General features: G+C 42.9%; 1 protein-coding gene across 6 annotated transcripts in view; it reads right to left on the reverse strand.

Moving 5' to 3' along the window:
• Positions 1-24,257, reverse strand: part of RGS3 (regulator of G protein signaling 3) — a 154,019-nt gene extending 129,762 nt beyond the window's left edge. Inside the window, exons 1-4 of one of the 6 annotated variants that reach the window (XM_055117213.3) lie at positions 23,975-24,005; positions 23,617-23,715; positions 8,904-8,995; positions 7,037-7,217 (exon numbers count right to left, since the gene is read on the reverse strand). In XM_055117213.3, coding sequence (XP_054973188.1) covers positions 7,037-7,139 — 103 coding nt within the window. In that variant the 5' untranslated portion in view covers positions 7,140-7,217; positions 8,904-8,995; positions 23,617-23,715; positions 23,975-24,005. Of the gene's footprint in view, positions 1-5,327; positions 5,550-7,036; positions 7,218-8,903; positions 8,996-23,616 lie in introns of those variants that run through there. The other 5 variants (XM_055117211.3, XM_055117212.3, XM_063594256.1 and 2 more) reach the window with 5 other exon arrangements.
• Between the last annotated feature and the right edge of the window lie 679 nt (positions 24,258-24,936).

Below are 24,936 nucleotides of genomic sequence, written 5' to 3' on the forward strand. Positions count from 1 at the left end.
TACCCAACACACCACGCAGCTGGCTGACATCTGTTCCCAAGCTTCACTCTCACTACAGAAAATGAATTATTTATCTCCATGGCTTCTAAAGGGAGGCAGAGAAAGGAGTGAAACAGGCCCCAGCTAACATTGTACCAACACAACAAACATGAGGCAAAAAAAAAAAAAAAAAAAAAAAAATGCTGAGCAAATCAATGACACTCCTAAGTCTACTCTGCCTCCAGAACCCCATCTTCCCAACTTCCCTATGGCAAATCAGTGACTCCAGGCAGTCCTCTCGAGCCTACATTTAGAGCTGCTCCTGACAGCTTTCATTTTGTAGGTTCACAGGGGGCTGGCATTTCTAAAGAGAGGTGCATTTTGTCACCCAATGTCCACAGCCACCTGCAGACCTCAGAACATGTCCAGCTTGCCCACCATCTCCAGACCCAGATACCCTGCAGAAAAGGCAACCTGTTCTCTCTCCTGACCACTCACCATATCCAGGTGACTAGAGATCCCAAGCAAGTTAAAATTTGGTTCAGAGACCCCAGGTAAATTAATAATTCGCTTCATCAGTCAAACTAATAAGTTGGTATCCCTTCAAGATGATATTTTAAAACTATCTATCCAACATTTTTGTGAACTTGAGTTTTTTTATTTTCTATATAAAATATTATGCCTAAAATTCATATGGAAATTCAAGGGACCCAGGACAGCCAAAATGATCTTGAAAGAGAAGAACAAAATCGGAGGATTTACACAACCTGATTTCAAAATGTACTACAAAGCAACAGTAATCAAGACAGTATGATACTGGAATGATAATAGGCAGATAGATCAATGGAATAGAATTGAAAGCCTAGAAATAAGCTGTGGGTTTATGGGCAATTGATTTTCAGTAAAGGTACCAAGATCATCCAATAGAGAAATAATGGTATTTTCAACAAATGGTACTGGGACAACTGGATAGCCACACAAAACAATGAAGTTGAACTCTTACCTCATACCATACACAAAAATTAACTCAAAGTGGATCAAAGACCTAAATATAAGAGCCAAAACTATAAAACTCTTAGAAGAAAACATACAGGTAAATCTCTTGGTAACTGACAGAACCTTAGATTTGGCAGCGAATTCTGAGATATAACACAAAGTACAAGTAACAAAAGATAAAGTAAATTGAACTTCATCAAAATTAAAAATGTTTGGGGTTCTGGCTGGACACAGTGGTTCATGCCTATAATCCCAGCACTTTGGGAGGCCAAGGCAGGAGATCGCTTGAGTCCATGAGTTCAAGACTAGCTTGGGCAACATAGGGAAACCTCATCTCTACAAAAATTTTTTTTACATAAGAAAAATTAGCCAGGCATGGTGGTGCACGTCTGTAGTACCAGCTACTCAGGAGGCTGAAGTGGGAGGATCGCTTAAGCACAGGAGGTTGAGGCTGCATGGTCAAAGAGGAGCCATGATCATGCCACTGAACTCCAGCCTGGGCAACAAAACAAGACCCCATCCCCAAAAAAAGTTTGGGATTCAATGAACACTATCAAGAAAGTGAAAAAAACCCACAGATAGAGAGAAAATATTTGCAAATCATATATCGGTTAAGGAGCTTGCATCTAGAATATATAAAGAAATCTTACAACTCAATAATAACAAGACAAAAAGCCCAATTTTAAAATGAACAAAAGATCTGAATACATTCTTCTCCAAAGAAGATATATAAATAATGAGCACATGAAAAAATGTTCAACATCACGGGTCATCAGGAAAATGCAAATCTTAACTATAGTGAATATCAATTCACACCCACTAGGATAGCTAGAATTAAAAAGTCAGATAATAACAAGTGTTGGTAAGGAATGTGGAAAAACCAAAACCCATATACACAGCTGATGGGAACATAAAATGATACACCTACTTTGGAAAAGAGTTTGGTAGTTCCCTAAATAGTTAAACACAGAGTTACCATAGGACTCAGCAAATCTACTCCTAGGTATATACTGTGTGTATATGCAGAGAAATGAAAACATTTGTCCACACAAAAACTTGTTCACAAATGTTCATGGCAGTATTATTCATAATAGTCAAAAGGGAGAAACAGCCAAAATATTCATCACCAGATGAATAAATTTTTTAAATGTGGTATAGCCATACAATGAATACTACTCAGCCATAAAAATGAATGGAGTATGATATCTGCTACAACATGGATTAAACTTGAAAACATTATGCTAAGTGAAAGAAGTCAGTCATAAAAAAAAAAATACGATTCCATTTATATGAAATGTCCAGAACAGGCAAATCTACAGAGGGAGAGAATAGATTAGCAATTGCTTTGGGCTCGGGACAAGGGAGGACGGTACAAGCTAAAGAGCATAATGTCTCTTTTTGAGGGAATGAAAATGTTCTGAAATTGTGACAATAGTTACACATCTCTGTGAATATACTAAAAACCATTGAATTGTATGGTTTAAATGAGTGAATTGTATATATCTGAATTATATTTCAATAAAGCTGTTACAAGAAAAATCAGCATATATCCTAATCAAAATAAAATATATAATCCTGGAGAAAAATATTATGTATACCTATAATGACTTCAAATTACATCACTTTTCACAATAAAGAAAAAAAAAATCCCTCTAGAGTAGTTGGGTCCTAGCCTCAGCTTGCCTACTCCCTTCCCCTGAAGTAAGGCCACCTCCTCAGAACGCAGTGTCCTTCAATTAATGTCACTTGAACATACTCCTTTTGGGGGACAAGGGGTTGTGTTCATGTGTACACACAAATACATATATCATGCAGTACTCTCCCCGAAGGGAATTCTCATCAAAACAGTTTTGTCTCTTTATATTTCCATAGATGATTATGCTCCCTTTACATGTCTGTGCTCAGGAAACTACCAGCTAAGCAACATCTTCATCTGGTTCTACCAAGGCAAAGCTCACAGTAGAAGGCCAGGGGCTACCTACTATGCTAAGGAAAGGCCAGTGAACTGAGAAAAACTTAGCCAAAACCTTCACTGTAAAAGTGGTCCCGATTGCTACCAAAACTGGCTCTGAATCCATAGCTTCCAAACCTGGATGACAGTCTGAATGCTCTATGGCTTCTTAAGTGTTCATATTCTCAGGCTCCACCCCAGACCTATTAAACTAGAGTCTCCAGAAGAAGATTCTAGGAGTCTGTGTATTTTTAACAGGCTCCCCACATGCTTCTGATATTTGGCTGGGTTTGGAAACCACTGATAGGAATCTTTGCTCATAAGCAGATCAGTGAAGATCACAGTGGATAAAGAAAATCAGCAGCCTGAAAGAGGGGCACCACGACAAATGGCACCCAGGGAAACAGAGCCAGTGCAGGAAACAGGAGAGAATTTCTCAAATGCTCTCATAAGCATCCTCAGAGAGATGTGAGAGGAGCCTGCACGAATAAGAGCAGGTGGCTTCCCACCCCACCCAGGCTCCTGTCTGCCTCCTGCACACTCAGGTCACAGTCACTTGTTCAAGCAGCAGCCTTCCCTGATACCCATCAGACTCAGCCCTGAGGCCATGGCTGGGCAGGAAGATCCACTCCCTGCTGGGCCTGAACCCTCCTCAGCTTCCCAGATCTGGCAGGCAGATTAATCTAATAGAAGAACATGGACCAATGCAAGGAAATATTCACATCAGGCCACTAAGGAAAACATATGGGTTACAAAATTGTCCATACAAACTTGATCTCAATTGTGTTGAAATTTGACCCCTAAATACACACATGCACACACACACACACACACACACACACAGAAATAGGTGTGGAAATAAGCCTGGGAGGATATAAATCAGAAAGTTAACAGTGGTCTCCCTGGGAAGTCAGATTACAAGTGATTTTCACTTTCTTCTTTTCACTAAGTTTTCAGCAGTAAACACATATAACCATGATAATAAGGAGGAAAAAAGCAAACATATTTTTACTTTTTAATCAGGACACAGCTAAGGTAAGAGGGCCTCACAGCTCCCTGACACCCTTTCCTGACCACTCCTACCCCAGCCAATACAGATCATCCTGGAAACCACCCTTGTCTCACAGAGCCCTGCATCCCAATGGGGTTAGCAGGAATTGCCTCCTAGGCTGGGGCATTAAGTGAGATAATGCAGGTAAAACACTTGGCATAAGGAATGGCAATGGTAAGTTCTCAACAAATGATGGCTAGTTAATTGCCCTTTATCGTCCACCAACTAGACCAGTGAATTCCTGCTGCCAGACGTCAGGCAATTTCAGAGGCCAAGCCACTGCTCTTCCATCATTCCCTCTACCCCTAAGGAAAAAAAGCAGGTTGTGGAAAACCAAGTATGTTGAGCAGGAGTAAGCCTGAAAACAGAAGAGCCAGGAACCCCAGGGAGGGACCAAACTCCTTGGGCACTCTGTCTTTGAAAGCTGGGCAATGTCCAGTAATGTTTCAGTAACAGCCCCAACCTTTAGAAGGAAATTCTATGCAAGTTCAAACAAAAATGCGCTGGACAGGTCATCTCTGGAAAGCTTGAGCTCACCTACGAACTCTGCCACTGGCTCATGGAAGATCTCTTGGTTTCAAGTCTTCACAGAGGAAAAATAACCCCTCTCCACAGAGAGTTGCAGGACCAGTGAGGAAATGAAGGGTTACCCTCAAGGGTAGGGTTGTTACCTTTACTATGGCTACCAGGAACGCCAGGTTTGCCCAGGCCTTTGGGCAGCTGCCACCCAGCTGTTATTTGGGGGAACTCAGTCAGCTACTTAGGGGCTTGGGAGTGAAGCCTACTGTTCACTTCTTTCCACCTCAAACCCTGAGGCAGCCCTGGGACCCTCCTAAGGGATTGTTCTTTCTTGGAGGAGAGAATTCTCCCATCTCCACTGTGGCTCAGATACCCAACAAAGTCAAATTGCAGCCTCCCCACAAGGCAGCAGGGCCAAAGGGCCCAGCACCTGTCCGCTCCCTGAGCCAAAGGAAAGTGGGTGAATGAGATCTCCAGTTGCTATAACAAGACCTTGATTTAACCTGAGCTGCTTGCTAATGAGAAACTCAGTGGTGACAACCCAGGTCTCTGAAAGATTAACCAGAGCGTGATTATTCCAGCCAAGTGAGGCAGAACCAACCGCAATTGGCACTCATGGCCGGGCAGCAGGTGGTGTCCAGCAGCTTGCTTGGACTGAGCCTGTGCCCTGAGCCCCTCCTGGGCAGTCACAGGAGAAAGGGGCCAGAGAAGGTGCCCCTAGATAGAAAGAGCACCTGCTCCCAGCCTCCCCTGTCACCACGAGGGGCTGCGTTTCTGGGCGCTGGGAGCAGGGTGAAGCAGCCCCTGCCGCCAGCCCCAGCGGGCACTTACCAAAGGTGGTGAGGTAGAAGGACAAGTCCGGGTGGGCACGCCGGCTCCCGAGGGAGACGCGGTGCAGGGAGCGCTCCATGGCGTCCCACTGCGACCCGGACAGGAGCGTCTGCAACCCGAGGCGGCTGTGTTGCTCCCCAGTAACCGAGGCAGCAGGCTCACCGCCCCCTGCACCGGAGTCTCCAGGGCGGGAGGAGCGCGAGCGGGAGGTAGGGCTGCCCCGCGCGTTGGAACGGCCCGGGCGCGCCCGGCCCTGATTGGCCCGCGCGGGTTTGAATGGGGAGAGTTCCACCTGCCGGAGCAGAGCTGGGCCGGGGTGGGGGAGGAGGCGCCGCCGACCCGCGCTGAGCAGCGACGGCAGCCACCCAAGGAGCCAGCAGGACGGTGCGGCCACCCCGGGGATCCCGGCCCCAGCACCGCGCTCCCGGTTGGAAATGCCAGTCCCACGAGAAGCCCCAGTCCGGGGTGCCCACTCTGGGCAGGCTTGGCCTCCTCGTCCAGCTCTCCTAGACCAGCAATTAGTCGGGTTTATAACCTGCGTTGAAGCTCAGGCCTATAATCATTAGATCCAAGCAAAGGCAAAGGAGCACCCGATGGCCCAGGGCAGTGAGGTTTGGAAAAGTGTTCTCTGCACTTGGACAGGTCGCCCCCCACCAAGCTGCATCCTCTTCCCAAACCCTGCATCCTGGATCACTCTCTTGAGCCTCCTCTTGAACAAGTGCTGCCTGACACAGGTCCGGATGGGAGCAGCTTGCTCCAACCAACCTGATGGCCCCCCGTCCCACAGCCTGATGCCATCGGACAGCAGGACAGGCCCACAGCCTCTGAGAAAGAGGAACGCACAGGAAACGGAGTGGGGTGGGTGAATCCCCCAGCCTGGTGCGGGGAGGCAGAGCTGGAAGGTCAAACCCTGCTTTGCTGCTTTGTCAGCAAACATTTACAGGACACCTCCTCGTAGCAGTTTCACACCAAGACATCTGCTCTGCAAATCTCTGTTGCCACTGTGGGAAGGAAAGCTGTTAGTCTCGTGTAAATCTAAAAATGGGAAGTGTTGGTATTTGTCCCTGTTCCCCAGACTTCATCGCCAAGTGGATATTTGTGGTTCAGTGATCCACTCAAAAATAAGATGGGGAGATGCAAGACAGAAAGTGGAGAGAAGAGTTATGTGTTGAGTACCAGATGCCAGAGGCTGAGCTGAGCTGGGCAATTTACACACATCATCTCAGTTAATCTTCACGGTAAGTCTAATAAGTATTAGCCCCAATTTACCAGGAAGAAATCTGAACCTCAGGCAGAGAAGACAGGTGACATGCCCAAGGTTTGCAGAGCTAGGAATAGGCAGAGCTGAAATTTGAACCCAGGCCTCTCTGCCCCAAACGCCATTGTCCTATTCTTCCTTGGCCTCCATATCTGCCCCATGGCCAACAGCAGGTGGAAGGAGCAAACGCCACAGGGTCAGGTGGCCACCAGCGAGGAGCAGAAACTGCAGAAGGAGCCCTGAATCAGCAAACTGGTGATAAATCACATAAATGCCGTAGGATTGTTTGAATCCTGGCACTTCGTGAAGTCCTGCCCTGCTCTTTACTGCACCCCCCCACCCCACCCCGCCCTCCCCCTCCAACCCCGGTTACACACACACATGGTGAACACTGCCTTTAACAAGAGCAGGTCCACTCTCCTAGCCTCAAGCCAGTGACAGATGGACTTACCTGCACCCTGGACTTTGGCATGCGTGATCCTCTTCCTGGCTGGAGAAGTTTGAGTCCACTCATCTCTTCTGGGCAGAGCAATATCAGGGCTTAGCCACTCCATCCAGCCAGGGAATATGGGCAAGCTCAGGCTCAAGCCACAGGATGTAGACAGGACACTGAGCAGAGAGACGTGGCAGACCTGCAGGAGCAAGATGGGAGCATGAGTTAGCCATGGCCTGAAGATGCTCCATGCAAGGTGTGTTCACTCCCAGGAGGAACTAGAAAGCATGGTGTTCAGGAAACAGCAAACGAAGGCCCACAGGGAAAGGGAAGGTGATGTGCCTGAGATGATAGTCACCTCTTCACAACTTTGCCAGGGACCACTGTAGAGCCTCCTCCCAAAGGGGAGACTATCTTGGGCTCCAGAGGCTGTGAGCAACCTGCAGGTACAACACTCAGGACGGTGAGATCCAGAAAGAAAATTGGGCAAAGGTGTGCTGTCTGAATGTGACCTAGGAGAGAAAAGACCGAGGCCCACACTGGGCACTTACACCCGGTCATGGGAACAAAGATTCTACTGCTTTGTAGGTCCCCTCCTGACTCCTGCCCCACTCTGCAGCTAACATATTCAGTTGGAAGATTGCAAGGCCAGCCTGATCCTGAGCTGGCCCCTCTGATGGTATCACCTTCACCACCACCAGTAAGGCTCCTTTACTCAGTAGCGTGCTGGAAGCTTCCTTTTCCTAAAAGGACAGGTCGGTCACCCTTTCCTCAAGAGATGGAGGAGAGAGGTGAGTGGGAGCTTGGGCAGGGCACTTCAGGAGAGACTGGCCCTATTAACCCACACTGCTGTCCACAAGCAACATCCAGAAAGGCTCATGATCATGGCCCTGCTTTCCCCAAGAAGGCAGGAGAGTTTGACCAAGCCTGGCTTTCTCACATGTCCTGAGCATTCTAGCACCCCCTGGGGTTCTTCCACCTCACACATGTGCACACACACTCCACACATACATTATCATACCACACACGATAACAATCATACACTCTGCACACATACATACACATACCTTAACATATCCCATGTACACACACAGTCACATCATATGCACATATACACATACATAAACACACTACATACACACCTCACATACATATACAAACACACCCCACACATTATATATGCATCCTATGCATATATATAAGCACACATCACACAGACACATGCACACAAAACACATACACTACATATATACCATATTCATATATACAGATTGATTTGAAGCACTTAATAAAGTATCGAGCAATGATTTTAGGCATTTTTTTAAAGACTGACTACATCTGGAAGCATAAGGAATACTTGAGTTTGAAAAGAAGGGACTAAATGGATTTATTTGGGTGCATTTTCACAATAACTCTCAAAGAATCTTAGTGACTTTAAGATATCTCTTCTAGCCCAATAATAACCAAGAAAACTTAGAAAAATAATAACAAAGGGAACTTGTACTACCAGATGTTAAATGGTGTTAAATAATATAAAACTAAAAAGAAAAGACAGATCGATGGAATTAGAGTAGAAAGTTCAAGGGGATAATTTATTTAGAAAATAACAAAGATTTAAAGTGTTTTAACTAAAAATTCATTTCAAAAAGTTAGAAGAGGAATAAGCTAATTCAGAAGAAAAAAAATTTTTTTTTTTTTTTGGAGACGGAGTCTCACTCTGTCACTCAGGCTGGAGTGCAGTGGCGCAATCTCGGCTCACTGAAAGCTCCACCTCCTGGGTTCACGCCATTCTCCTGCCTCAGCACCCCACAAGTAGCTGGGACTACAGGCACCCGCCAACACGCCCGGCTAATTTTTTGTATTTTTAGTAGAGACGGGGTTTTACCTGTTAGCCAGGATGGTCTCGATCTCCTGACCTTGCGATCTGCCCATCTCAGCCTCCCAAAGTGCTGGGATTACAGGCATGAGCCACTGCGCCTGGCCAGAAGAAAATTTTAAAAGGAAATAAGGTTAAAGGTGAAATTTATCCTCAAAAAAATAGACTTCAACAATAAGACCAAAGCCTTGTCTCTGAAAAGTTCAGTAAAATAGACCTCTGGCAAAATGTATACAGAAAACCAGAAATAAGCAAGTTTAGGGAAGAGAAAGCCAAGATATACAGGTGATTTTTTTTTTTTTTGAGAGAGTTTCTCTCTTGTTGCCCAGGCTGGAGTGCAGTGGTGCGATCTCTGCTCACTGCAACCTCCGCCTCCCAAGGTTCAAGCAATTCTCCTGCCTCAGCCTTCCGAGTAGCTGAGATTACAGGTGTACACTACCATGCCCAGCTAATTTTTTGTATTTTTAGTAGAAAGGTGGTTTCACCATGTTAGCCAGGCTGGTCTCAAACTCCTGACCTCAGGTGATCTGCCCACCTCAGCCTCCCAAAGTGCTGGGACTACAGGTGTGAGCCACTGAGCCCGGCCTCTTTTTTTTTATTTTTTTTGAAACAGAATCTCGTTCTGTCACCCAGGCTGCAGTGCAATGGCAAAATCTCAGCTCACTCCCAGGTTCAAGCGATTCTCATACCTCAGCCTCCCAAGTAGCTGAGACTACAGGCACGTGCCACCACATCTAGCTAATTTTTGTATTTTTAGTAGAGACAGGTTTTCACCATGTTGGCCAGGATGGTTTCGAACTCCTGACCTCAAGTGAACCGTACACCTTGGCCTCCCACAGCGCTGGGATTATAGGCGTGAACCACCGTGCTGGCTAATATTTTAAATTATAAGAGAAAACCACTGCAACCTTATTGTATAAATTTGAAAATCTGAAAGGAACTGGATGATTTTCTAGAAAGTATTAATTAGTAAAATTGATAAAAAGTTTGAAATTTTTAATAGATCACTAACTATAGATAAAATAGAAAAGGAAACCAAAACTCTATTCGACAAAATTATAGAAAATCCAGATAGTTTTAAGAGGCTAATTCTATAAGATCTTCAAGAAACAGATGATGCTAATGTAGTTTTAACTATTTCAGAACATAGGAAAAAACAAAGATGTGTCAGCGCTAGGTAGAAAGCTAGACAAAGACAAAAACCAAGTAAGGTTAGAAACAGAAAACTATAGACCAAAGGTAAAAGATAAAAGTAAGAATAGAAGTTAATTAAATAGAAAATATACAATAGAGGCTGGATGCAGTGGCTCACACCTGTCATCCCAACACTTTGGGAGACCAAGATGGATGGATCACCTGAGGTCAGGAGTTCAAGACCAGCCTGATCAATATGGTGAAACCCATGTTTGCAAAAAATACAAAAGATAGTCAGATGTGGTGGCGTGCGCCTGTAGTCCTAGCTACTCGGGAGACTGAGGCATGAGAATCACTTGAACCCGGGAGGCAGAGGTTGCAGTGGGCCAAGATAATGCCACTGTGCTCCAGCCTGGACAACAGAGCAAGACTCTGTCTCAAAAAAAGAAAAAAGAAAGAAAATACACAATAGAGCAGATCTATTAAAATGTGGTGAAACTAGGCCAACATTCTCCCAGTTTTGTCGCTTTTTTTTTAAAGAAAAGCCAGCAATCTTAATCCATGTAATATTTCCCAATTTGTTAATATTAATAACTCATTCAAAATGTTTTAAAATGTTATGAAGGCTAAATAGAATACATCTATACCCCACAGCTAGTTTGAAATTTCTACATAGCCCAATCTGACTTATGAATATAAATGTAAAAATACTAATAAAATATAAGCAAATCAAATCCAACAGTATATTCATGATCAAGTTGGTATTTATCCTAGAGATGCAAAAATGGTTCAAATTTAGTGAACATATTAGTGCAGGGGTTGGCAAACTATGGCCTACCAACCAAATCTGGCTGGCTGCCTGTTTTTGTACAACAGGTGAGCTAAGGATGCATTTTACGTTTTCAAATGGTTGGGTGAAAATTTTTAAAGTTAAAGACTTTTCTATGGCCAGAAAAATGTAAAATGTTTTTAACTAAAAAAATGAATTTGGCCAGGCACAGTGGCTCACGCCTGTAATCCCAGGACTTTGGGAGGCCAAGGCAGGCGGATCGCTTGAGGTCAGGAGTTTGAGACCAGCCTGAGCAACATGGTGAAACCCCGTCTCTACTGACTTGATCATGCATACACTGTGGGATTTGATTTGCTAATATTTTATTAGTATTTTTACATCTATTGGCATCAGTCAAATTGGTCTATGAAGAGATTTTTACCTTTGACCTTTTGTCTATAGTTTCCTGTTTCTAACCTTATTTGGTTTTTGTCTCTGTCTAGCTTCCTACCTAGCGCTGACAAATCTTCATTTTTTTCCTGGGTTCTGAAATAGCCAAAATTGCATTGGCATCATCTGTTTCTTGAAGGTCTTATAGAAATTGCCTCAAAAACTACCTGGGTTTTCTAGTAACCAAGGAAATGAAAAAGAAAAAAAAATCTGGCCACACCATTTGCTTTCAGAAAGTTCAAGCATTTGTATTTATATATGAAGCAACTAAGATGCAGAGTTGTTAACTGAATCAGGTTGCTAAACTAGTAAATAAACAGTGGGGAAATAAAAATCCAGCTCCCAGCAAGAGAACCATTATAGAATACCATCTCTCCCAGCAGTCCTCTTGCTCAAAGTGGCAAGGCAACGGTCTAGCAGGACTGAGACTTCTGTGGCTACTGACACATTAAAGTTCAATTCAACAAGTGTTTGCTAAGCACCTACGGAGCTGAGCCTTATAACTGGGCACTGGGGATACATATAGCAGTGAAAAAGATGGAGTTTATAGTCAAGTGGGAGATTGGGTAAGCATTACAATAGAGGAAACACAGCAACCTCTGGAAGCATAGAATAACATTTCACTTAATCTGGGGAGCTAGGCAAACCAAGATGATAAAGGGGGTCAAGGAAGACTGTCCAAAGAAAATCACCTGCAGCATGATTTAGCCAAGTATAGGAGAGGAAGGAAGGGTTACAGGCAGAAAGAACAAAACATGTAAAGGCCAGAAAGTGAGAGGGGGCGTTGTACGTTTGAGGAACTGAACAATGGGAAATGTGGCAGGGAACTTAGAATGTGAGGGAATCAGTAATATGCAAGAAAGTAAACAGGGGCCAAATCATACAGGGCCTCGGCCAGGCGCGGTGACTCACGCCTGTAATCCCAGCACTTTGGGAGGCTGAGGTAGGTGGATCACCTGAGTTCAGGAGTTTGAGACCAGCCTGGCCAAGATGGTGAAACCCATCTCTACTAAAATACAAAATTAGCCAGTGTGGTGGCGCATGCCTGTAATCCCAGCTACTCGGGAGGCTGAGGCAGGAGAATGGCTTGAACCCGGAGGCAGAGGTTGCAGTGAGCTGAGATCACCGCATTGTACTCCAGTCTGGAAGACAAAAGCGAAACTCTGTCTCAAAAAAAAAAAAAAAAATCATATAGGGCTGTATATTTTATTATAAGGAGATTGGGCTTTATTTTAAGAGCATAGAGCAGTTGTCAAATATTTTAAGCAAGATCCCAACAGCCTTTAATTCACATTTTAGAAAGATTGCTCTGGCTAGAATATGAAAAAAGAAAAAAACAAATTGGTTAGGGGTGGAGGCGTTTGCATGACATGAGGGTCGGAAGCAAAAATTGCTCTTAGAAGTCTTTTCTGGTCATCCAGGTAAAAGATGACAATGACCAAACTAGGGAAGTGGCAATAGGGATGGAAAGAGATAGAATCAACAGGCCATGGTGATTGAGTAGAAGATGGAATGCAAGGAATTCTGGCTTGAGAAATTGTTTAGAAGTGCCCTTTGCAGAAATGAAGAACATGAGAGGCAGGGCTGAACTGAGGGGAGAATGGATGAGTTCAACTGTGAGCCTGCTAAGGTTGGGTGACCCATGTGCCATCCAAGTGAAGATGTCAAGTGAACAGTTGAACATAATGGTCTGAAGCTCAGCAAAAAATACTTAGGCTAGAAATATAGATTTAGGAATTCCCTGTGAGGCCATGGGCATGCATAAGACAGCCCACAGGGAATGTTTAATGTGAGAAAGCTCAGGACAGAACCAAGAGTAGTACCAACTGAAAAAACAGGCAGAGGAAGAAAGGCCTGAAAGGGGAAGGAAAAGTCAGGGGATGTATTAAGAAGGAAATAATAGTCAACAGTGTCAAATATTGTTAAGAGGTCCAGTAGGTGTAATAACTGAGAAGTGTCCATTAGATTTAGCAACAAGACAGTCCCTGTTGACCTTTCATCCCAGAATAAAATGCTGGGGGGCAACAACTTCACATGAATGAAAAGGTACCAAATTTACTCTAAAAGGAAAAACACCCTGGACTCCAAGCCAGACGATATTCTTAGGTCAGGTTTTTTTCATGTCCTAAATTTAACCAGCTGGAATGCTTTGTTAAGTGGTATTTTATTCACCCTTGAAATGAAGGATTTGCCTTTTAAAAGTGTCTCTGTAATTCATCTTCAAGGTAGAACAAGGTAGTATCTTTGGGTTAATTGTTCTCTACAGAAACAGATGCTGGTTGCTGTAAATACCACTGAGGAACTTTAATGTGCCCCAGATGTAGAAGCCTCTAGTGACCTAAATACACAAACAGGGACTAAAGAGAACCAAGTAAAAGATTCAAGATTTCAAGTGTAAGCGGAGAGATACTGCTTCAAAGTGGAAGAGACCAAACCTTCACCACCAAAGGAATGTGAACTAGTAAGTTGAGTCCAAAGATAAAAGCTAAAGACTTGATAAGAGCCAGAAAAGCAGAGTGCCCGGTCTCTGCTAGAATGACTCAGCACCCTCGCAGTTAGGCTGGAAGCCCTTTCAGCCTCTTCAAGAGCTGCTTTTCCTGGCCTGATAATGAGCAACTTGGCCTGGCATAATCCTACATTCCAGAGGCCCTCCGTTTTTCAAAATTAAAAAACAATATAGACTTCTGTTTCCAGCCAAGATGGAATAACAGGAACTGGATTTTCCCTTCACCTGAAACAACTAAAAGACTGGACAAAATATATGAAACAATGGTTTTTAAGATATTGTACATCAGGCAATGAAGGACAGTGATCCCTGAGAAACAGAAAAGAGACAAGCTGTGCCCTGTGATCAGCCCAGCTTATTCCCGGGAGAGACTTTCCAAAAGGGAGAGGGAACTCAGGCCAACTCCAAATCCCTGAACTGAGAAGTTCGGGAGGCCAAGGCAGCTAGAGTTCCAAGGCAGAGTACCAGAGAGGAGACAGTCACACAAAGAGAGGGCCCCAGAGGTCTCCAGAGGGTCCCCACTCACAACTTCAGCTAAGTGCTAATGAGCTCATGGGTTTGAGGAAAGTATCTCAAGGCTGGGGAAAGAACCACCAAAGAATTACAGGGAACAATCTTTAAAGCTCACACAGGGCCAGGAATAGTTCTTAAGCTCATCAACCAGAGTGGAAAGACCTTCTAATTCCTTAGGAGGTATTAGATAGAATACTCAGAAGGGTCTTCCCTCAGTTGTGGGGAATAATCAACCCTAGATTAAATGCTGTACTTGTCCATCTAAAAAAAAAAAAAAAAAAATGCTTAAAAGCAAGACCCAAAAGGATCAAACTGTTTTTGATTTTGGTTTTGGTTTTGTTTTGTTTTGTTTTGTTTTTTTGATACGGTCTCGCTCTGTCGCCCAGGCTGGAGTGCAGTAGCAAGATCTCAGCTCACTGCAACCTCCACCTCCCAGGTTCAAGCGATTCTTATGCCTCAGCCTGCTAAGTAGCTGGGACTACAGGTGTGCACCACCCCACCTGGCTAAGTTTTGTATTTTTAGTAGAGACAGGGTTTCACCATGTTGGCCAGGCTGGTCTCAAACTCCTGACCTCAAGTGATCCACCCACCTCAGCCTCCCAAAGTGCTGGGATTACAGGCATGCACCGCACCCAGCTAGGATCAAACTGTTTCTAAGTAACTTAACTGCATCCCAGAACAAGCTAAAGAATACTTGTAAGAATATAAAAATATCTAGAACCCAAAAAGGTAAAATTTGTTAAATCTGGTATCTAATAAAAAGTGAACAGGTGGCCGGGCGCGGTGGCTCACGCCTGTAATCCCAGCACTTTGGGAGGCCGAGGCGGGTGGATCACGAGGTCAGGAGATCGAGACCATCCTGGCTAACACGGTGAAACCCCGTCTCTACTAAAAATACAAAAAATTAGCCGGGCGTGGTAGCGGGCGCCTGTAGTCCCAGCTACTCGGGAGGCTGAGGCAGGAGAATGGCGTGAACCCGGGAGGCGGAGCTTGCAGTGAGCCGAGATCGCGCCACTGCACTCCAGCCTGGGCGACAGAGCGAGACTCCGTCTCAAAAAAAAAAAAAAAAAAAAAAAAAAAGTGAACAGGTATGGCAAAGAAGCAGAAAAAAATATGAACCATAATAAGGAGAAAATCAATAGAAACCAACCGAGAAATGACATGTTAAGTAGGCCAGGTGTGGTGGCTTACACCTGTAATCCTAGCACATTGAGCGGCTGAGGCAGGAGGATGGCTTGAGGCCAGGAGTCTGAGACCAGCCTGAGCAACTTAGACCCCATCTTTACAAAAACTTTTAAAATTAGCTGGGCATGGTGGCACATGACTGTGGTCCTAGCTATATGAGAGGATGGCTTGAACTCAGGAGTTTGAGGTTGCAGTGAGCTATGATCACAGCCTGGGTGACAGAGCAAGACCCTGTTTAAAAATAAAAATAAAAAAAGGTATGTGAAGTAAAGACATGGAAGATATATATATTTATTATATTATATAATCATAATGAGTATATTATATAATCATATAATGAGTATATTATACAATCATATAATGAGTATATTATATAATCATATAATGAGTATATTATATAATCATATAATGAGTATATTATATAATCATGAGTATATTATATAATAATATGAGTATATTATATAATCATATGAGTATATTATATAATCATATAATGAGTATATTATATAATCATATAATGAGTGTATTATATAATCATATAATGAGTATATTATATAATCATATAATGAGTATATTATATAATCATATAATGAGTATATTATATAATCATATAATGAGTATATTATATAATCATATAATGAGTATATTATATAATCATATAATGAGTATATTATATAATCATATGAGTATATTATATAATCATATGAGTATATTATATAATCATATAATGAGTATATTATATAATCATATAATGAGTATATTATATAATCATATAATGAGTATATTATATAATCATATAATGAGTATATTATATAATCACATAATGAGTATATTATATAATCATATAATGAGTATATTATATAATCATATAATGAGTATGTAAATTTATATAAAATATATTTCTATATTATATAAATATATATAATGTATACTTATATATTATATATAAATATATAACATATATATTTATATATATAAAAAGACCCAATTGAACAACTAGAGGTGACAAATATAATGCCTGAGATAAAAAACACAAAAGGTGGGATTAACAATGGGTTAGACATTGCACAAAAAAAGATTGGTGAACTCGAAGACACAGCAGTAGAAACCACCCAAAATTAAACACAAAGAAGACCAAAATAAATGAATAAATGGATCATCAGTGAGCTATGGAACAACTTCAAGCAGCCTAATAGACACATATTATTAACTGGAATAGATATGTATAATAACTGGAATCCCAGAAGAAAGTAGGGGACAGAAAATATATTTAAAGAAATAGTGGTTGGGCTTTTTCCAAGTTTGATGAAAACTGTAAACCCCACAAATCCAAGAAGGTCAATGAACTCTGAGCAGAAGAAACGTGAAGAAACCTAAAAGTACATCATGATCAAATTGCTTAAAACTAGTGAAAAAGATAAAATCTTAAAAGCAGCCAGGAAAAAAAAAAAACTACACATTACATACACAGGAGCAAAAATAAGAATGACATCAGACGTCTCATCAGAAACTATGTGACAGAAGACAGGGAAGCAATATCTTTAATGTATTGAAAGAAAAAAAACAGGCTGAGTGCAGTGGTTCATGCCTGTAATCCCAGCATGTTGGGAGGCCGAGGTGAAGGGATGGTTTGAGGATGGCTTGAGGCCAGCCTGTGTATATAAATAATAGCAAGACCCATCTCTACAAAAAAATTTTAAAAAGTAACCAGATATGGTGGTGCATGCCTGTAGTCCTAGCTACTCGGGAGGCTGAGGTGGGAGGATTGCTTGAGCCCAGGAATTTGAGGCTGCAGTGAGCTATGATCACACTATTGGACTCCAGCCTGGGCAACAGAGTGACCCCCTGACTCTTAAGAAAAATAAAACAAAAAGAAGAAAAAGAAAAACAGAATTCTTTACCCAGCAAAAAATATCTTCCAAAAATGAAGGTAAAATAAAGATTTTTTTCAGACTTACAAAAGCTGACTGAATTCATCATCTGCAAACATGCGCTACAAGAAATGTTAGTCTTTCAAGTTGTGGGAAAATGGTACCATATGGAAGTCTGGATCTACACAAAGGAATAAAGAGAACACTGGAAATGCTAACTACATGGGTATATATGAAAGAGCTTTTCTTATTATTTAAATCTGTTTAAAAGAACAGTATAACTAGGATAGGAACCATTGACTTAAAAAAAAAAAACACCCAGAGCTCCCTGCATCCTGTAATAAATTGCATATGTTGCCTTCTGATTAGATAATTGCAAGAAGCAAACTCAAGGGAAGCTATTAGCAAGTTAGCAATTGCAATCATGTGGGAATATGGATGCTACTTATGGAAGAAAATAATATAGATATGTGTAGTCTAAAATGCAACAACCACAGTTGAGATCAGCTGGATTGCACTCAGGTTTGAATATAAGGCTTATGTAGAGTAAAGTCTGTTTCTGGATCCATGTACTGTGATGGTGAAGTGCCCTTCCAGTGGACATAGCAGACCATACTATAAAGAAACAGGGGCAAAGGTCATGGCATCCAGGGATCCCAAACCTTCTCCAGGGAAATCTGATTGGAAACTAGAGGACATATCTAAGTTAGTTGTTCTGGAGCTGGAACTTAGAGAAGTGGCATGTATTGCCTTTGCTTCCAGATTCTTTCCAATCACTGAAGGCCTTCCCCCACCTTTTTTTTTTTTTCTTTCTTTTTTTTGAGACGGAGTCTTGCACTGTTGCCCAGGCTGGAGGTGCAGTGGTGTGATCTCGGCTCACTGCAAGCTCCGCCTCCCAGGTTCAAGCAATTCTTCTGCCTCAGCCTCCTGAGTAGCTGGGATTACAGGCACACGCCACCACGCCAGGCTAATTTTTGTATTTTTAGTAGAGATGGGGTTTCACCATATTGGCCAGGCTGGTCTTGAACTCCTGACCTCGTGATCCGCCCGCCTCAGCCTCCCAAAGTGCTGGGATTACAGGCATGAGCCACCGTGCCCGGCCTGGGGACCCCTTATTTTGCCCTCACCACACTGCTGAAACTTCATTCACTCTGCAGTCACCATTGTCTTCCTCATTATGCAGACCACTTGCCTATTCACAGTCCTCATCCCCCTTGCCTGAGTTTTCCTGCTGCTTCTCTGACAACTCTTCTGTTTTCTGACTGCTTACCTTCTTGTATGTTCCTGGCTGTGGCCTTTAGTCCTCTTCCTCCTCAATATTCTTTCCCTCTGAGAGGCTCATGCACGCCTATTGCTGCGCTCACCTGTTCTAACGACTCCTAGATCTCTCTCCATTCCCAGGGCCCAGCACCACCTCTGCCTCGACACACCAGCCACCAGTCTCCTTTCCCTCTGCCTCCACCCTTCTCTCTGACTGCTCACCTAGACTGTAGTGCTCATTGTCTGCTTCCATATCTTTCTACCCAACTAGACTGTGAGCAGCTCCAATGCAGTGACTGATGTGTTTTCTTAGTATCTGCCTACTGCCAAGCCTGGGGCCTGGCACATGCTTTAAAAAGCAAAATCTGGCCAGGCACGGTGGCTCATGCCTATAATCCCAGCACTTTGGGAGGCCGAGGTGGGCAGATCACCTGAGGTCAGGAGTTCAAGACCAGCCTGGCCAACATGGTGAAACCCCATCTCTACTAAAAATACAAAAAAATTAGGCAAGAGTGGGGGCAGGCACCTGTAGTCCCAGCTACTCAGGAGGCTGAGGCAGGAGAATCACTTGAACCTGGGAGGCAGAGGTTGCAGTGAGCCAAGATTGAGCCACTGCACTCCAGCCTGGGCAACAGAGTGAGACTCTGTCTCAAAAAATAAAATTAAAAATAAATAAATAGAAAGCAAAATCTGGCTTGGGAATTTGGTTCTAAAATCAGTGTATAAGACATAAATCATGAATAACCACAGTTATCCTTAAATAATCCCTATGTCAACCATAAAATACACACGGTTGACATAAAATGAGGAACAGCAACTTGACCTTCCCCATCTCACACTCCCTCTGGGACGTATTTTCAGAGTGGAAGAACTGGAACAGCTCCCATTAGTTGTAGTGCATCTTCTTTGTCACTCCCTCCCACTTGGGCTTTCATTTTAACCCCACACATTGACGGAATTCTCATAAGTAAAATGTATATATAACCACAATTTCATTGTAAAGGTTTGATTAATGATCTCTATCTTTCCTTAAATTGGTTCTTCCTCTTGACTTCATATTTCCGATAATAAAGCACCTCACTCCTCCCTTTCCCTCACTCTTCCTTTCTGGTTTCCGGGTTCTGGTTCATTCTTCCTTTGCATAGTATCCTTTTGTCTCCATTCTTATTGACATATACATAATTCAGGCCCTGATCACCTCCCATCTTGATTTCTATGATAGCCTCCTAACTGGTCTTGCTGTTCTCTCTCCAATTCATGTTTCACTCTGCCATTAGATTAGCATTTTCTAAGGCATTGATTTAGTGCTATCACTCCCTGATTCAGAAGCCATCAATGTCTCCCCATTGGCTATCAGAGTCGAGGCCCTGCACAATCTAGTCACAAGCTGTCTTCAGTCCCACTCCTACTCTTCTGAGATAGGAACACTATGCTCCTTGCCTGCTCCCCAAACTTTTCCCACCTATGTCACTTCCCTCCACTTCAAACGCCACCTCCACAAACATCTTCACTTGCCAAAACCCAACCCAGCCTTAAATGGTAATATCCAAAGTGACCTCTCCTTCTTCTCATCACTGTAGTTCTTTCTTTGTACCACTTACCTCACACTGCTGGATTATAAGTACACTGAAGAAAGAAGACACATCATATATATTTTTTCATTTATTCACTCATTCAACATATATTATTAAGCACTTACAGTGGGCCAGGCACTCAGTGAGGTGCCAGATATTTATATAGTGAAGACAGAGAGAGCTCTGCCACTCGCAGAAGTCAGTCTGGCAGTAGAGGGTGGCAACAGACAAGCTGTGAACCCCAATAGTTGCTATGAGAGAAAAAGTGAAAGAGGAGAACTTCATCTTGACAGTGGTCAGAAAAAGCTTATTCCCAAATAAGTCATATGTAAGCTGAGACCTAAAGAATGAGTAGAAAATAGCCAGGCAGAAGGGGGAAGAAGAAGTCGAAGAAAAAGTACCAAAAAAAAAAGTCAGAAGGTAAGAGAGGACATGGTTCATTAGAAGAACCTAAAGAAAAAAGTCTTGGCTAGAGCACATAGAACAAGGTGAGAGTGAGTGGCAATGGGGCTGGGGGGAGAGAAGCCAGGTCATAGCCCTGCCTTGTGAGGCTTGTAAACCAAGTGAAAGAGGTTAGGCTTGATCCTAAGGGGAAAGGAGAGTTTTAAGGAAAGATGTATCATGATATTCACATGGTGGAAAGATGGAAGAATGGATGGTCGGGGTAAAGATCAGGGGTTAGGCTTGGCATGGTGGCTCATCCCTATAATCCCAGTACTTTGGAAGGTTGAGGCAGGAGGATGGCTTGAGCCCAGGAGTTTGAGATCAGCCTGGGCAACATGACAAATCCCCATGTCTACAAAAAATATAAAAAACAGCTGGGCATGGTGGCACACACATGTAATCCCAGCTACTCATGAGGCTGAGATGGGGAATAGCTTGAACCCAGGAGGTCGAGGCTGCAGTGATCTGTGATGGTGCCACTGCACTCCAACCTGGCAGCCTGGGCAACAGAGCGGGACCCTGTCTCAAAAAAAAAAAAAAGACTAGGGGTAATGCAATAATCCAGATGCAAGAAGACAGAGACCTGGACTAGGGTAATAGCAGAAAAAGCAGAGAGAAGTGGATAGATTTGGATGCTGCACCTCATATGACTTGCTAATTAACCGAATTCAGATGGACCATAAAAAGAAAAGGTCAAAGATGATCACACAAACTTGACCACTGCTTTGTACATAATAGGTGCTCAATAAATATTTGAGGAATGAATGAATTTATAGCAAATAAATGAATGGGCAAATAAAACAATGAATGAGAGGCAGAGAAGAGTTTTTTAAAAATGATTTTTGAAGATTCCTTCTAAGGCAAAGCCATCCCAAGAAGTAATATAGACCCCCCAAAAATTTTATACATATATATTCAATAAGTAAAAGGAACCATTTTAAATATAGGGAATTCTAATTACATTGGCATAGTTAAGGCCAAAAATATAAAGTAGACATTTCTACCTTATCTTCAACCCTTGCCTATATATATATATACACATCAGAATTTATTGGTTTACACCCTCCCTGTATTTTTCTTTTTTTTTTTTTTTTTCTTTGAGACAGAGTCTTGCTCTGTTGCCCAGGCTGGAGTGCAGTGGTGCAATCTTGGCTCACTGCAACCTCTACCCCCCAGGTTCAATCAATTCTGCCTCAGCCTCCCAAGTAGCTGGGACTACAGGCACGTGCCACCACACCCAGCTAATTTTTCTGTATTTTTAGTAGAGACAGGGTTTCACTGTGTTAGCCAGGATGGTCTTGATCTCCTGACCTCGTGATCCACCCACCTCGGCTTTCCAAAGTGCTGGGATTACAGGCGTGAGCCACTGCATCCGGCCCCTCCCTGTATTTTTTAAAGGATGAAATCTGGCCAAGGTAAGCTTAGGGGATACAAAGAATTATAAGTGCCTCAGATCACTTTTGATATTTCTGCCCTTCCAAATACTGCCTTCCTGAGTCTCTGCCCAACTGATAATCTGTCAGGATCATCAACAGCTCCTAATTCCCAAAATCCTAGGCCTTTTGGACATGTGCCACCTTTTTTGCCACACTCTTGGAATGGTCCTTTCAATGGTCATCAAAATTGTTCAGAGTTGGATTCATTCATCAAACATTGATCAAGGGCTTCCTACACGCCACCTGGGGTTGTAACCATGAAAACAATAGGCACAGACCCTTCTCTCGAGGAACTACCAGTCCCCTGAAGCATTTAAATTTACATATGTAAATTTATATATGTAAATGATGGAATGTGTTTTTCTTCATTTACTCATTAAGACGTTTCTTTGGTTGTGGAGACACTGGCCTCAGAAATTACCAGAGGCCTGCAGTTATTTGAAAGGTGTCAAGGAAAGCATGTCATTTTCATAATGTAATATCACCACCTAGTGGTTCCAGAAAACTTTACCAATTGATCCAGGAAAATTTTCTTACAAAGCTATATTCCTGGGAATGACTCTCCACCATTTCTCCAGAACTTTTCCTTTCTCTATCAAGATAATCTAAGGGATGATTCTCTAATATGTATTAGATACCCAATATCTGTTAAATAAATGCATATATACAAGGACAAATGAATTTCATACCCTGGTACCTTATGTCAATGGAAAGAGAAAATTTAGAAATTCCTTCCCAGATTCCTCTGGACTTCTAATCATTTCTATCTAAGAAGGACCTTCTAATCATTTCTATCTAAGGCCAGAGGTATTACTGTCCTTAATTTATCAAGCAATTCCTTTAGTGCATTTGAATAAACTGATTTTTTAAGTGTCACTGTATCATGGATGAAACCCTCACTCCCTCCCACCAAACCCAAGGGGTTTTCTATAATTCAAAAACATTCTGGGCACGGTGGGTCATGCCTGTAATCCCGGCATTTTGGGAGCTCAAGGTGGGCGGATTACTTGAGGCCAGGAGTTTGAGTCCAACCTGCCCAACATGGAGAAACCCTGTCTCTACTAAAAATACAAAAGTTAGCTGGGCTTGGTGGCACATGACTGTAAACCCAGCTACTCAGGAGGCTGAGGCACAAGAATCGCTTGAACCCAGGTGGCGGAGGTTGCAATGAGCAGAGATTGCGCCACCCCCCTCCAGCCTGGGCAACAGGGGGAGAGTCTGTCTCAAAACATACAAAAACAAAATCAATGAAGAACAGCATATGTCACCCCAGAGGTTGGGACCAATACCAAATCAAAGTCCAGCTGGCTCTGAGTATGGGCCTAGAATATCTGAAGATGCTTTCATTGATTATTGCTTCTACACAGGTGTCAAATTGGGCCAGGTGTCACTAGGAAGTGTGCTTAGAAAATTATGGTAACCCAGGCCAGGCACAGTGGCTCACACCTGTAATCCCAGCACTTTGGGAGGCCGAGGTGGGCAGATCACCTGAGGGCAGAGTTCGAGACAAGCCTGACCAACATGGAGAAACCCCGTCTCTACTAAAAATACAAAAATTAGCCAGGCATGGTGGTGGGCACCTGTAATTCCCAGCTACATGGGAGGCTGAGGCAGGAGAATCGCTTGAATCCGGGAGGCGGAGGTTTCGGTGAGCCGAGATCACGCCATTGCACTCCAGCCTAGGCAACAAGAGCAAAACTCTGTCTCAAAAAACAAAAAAAAAAAAAAAAGAAAAGAAAATTACGGTAACCCAAAGCAAGTGGCCTGTCTCTAGCAGGGATCACAAAGTAGCAAAGAACAAAAGAAACTAAGGACTAGTTTCTTGGGAATATAAGCCTCTTAGAACCATATTCCAACAGGCTAAATCTTAAGTCTTTTTGTTGGTTTAAATAAGTAAAGTGAATCTCCAAGCAACCCTGGCTATTAATTAAGCCTTACTTCTGCTTCCTTAGGCCCAGATGGTGGGGAAATGGCAGTTAGCAGCAGTTACCTGGTTCCTCCTCTCTCAGAACATTGGGAGACTGAAGCAAGAGGTTCACGAGTACTCCTCCCCTTCAGTCAATTCTTTTCTACATGGCCGTGTCCTTCCTTTCAGTCTAAGGGTATCCCAGTCTCAGTTGTACATTAAAGAGAAGGAGTAGGAGAGGTGTCAGGATACAGTGGATGAAGACAGGCTGAGCCAAAGTTCTAAGCCCAGGCCCCTTTACTTGCTCACCTTTGACTTTTGGCCTCTCCAGCAGGGCCACTAGGTCTGTTGTGAAGGTCGTGGACCAACTCTAGGGGTGCTGCTCATATTATAACCATCTTAGATTTGTATAGTCATTGAGTTAATTTTCAACAGATGATAGTAAAGTGTTTTAAAGGGTGTCTTTTTCTAATTCACTCAAAGGCCCCAAATGGGCTCTCATCAGCCCTGTATTCTGAGCCTAATTTATCAACTGGATACAGTCCACATCTATCTATGTAGTTGGCCAGAGAACCAACTGAAATAGTGAGTGTAAAGCACCTTGAAAACTAACATGGTTTGGAGATTATATTTCCCAGGGTTCTGTTTGTGATTGTCTAAATTTGAGGGATTGCTATGTGAAAGGTAAAACAAGTTTCAGTCTGCAAGTGTTTTATCTCCCTTTGAAAATAGACACAAAAGCTAGCATTCAGATAGTGCATATCTTCTCACTCAAAATCCACCAGGATTCAAAAAGTAACTGTGTACTCATCAACAGGACTTAAAAGAATGTTCCAATTTCTGAGAGTTGCTTCACCAATAAAGTAGTTGAATTAGTTATAAAATAGTTATACCTTCTCTTCTCTGCCTGTCTTTAGATAAAATAAGCAAATGGAAGGCAAACCCTGCCTTGTCCTCATCCCTACCACTGACCATTAGGAATTGGGTTTGCTCC

The sequence above is a fragment of the Pan paniscus genome, chromosome 11, assembly GCF_029289425.2.
Source record: "Pan paniscus chromosome 11, NHGRI_mPanPan1-v2.0_pri, whole genome shotgun sequence".
Classification (NCBI taxonomy): domain Eukaryota; kingdom Metazoa; phylum Chordata; class Mammalia; order Primates; family Hominidae; genus Pan; species Pan paniscus.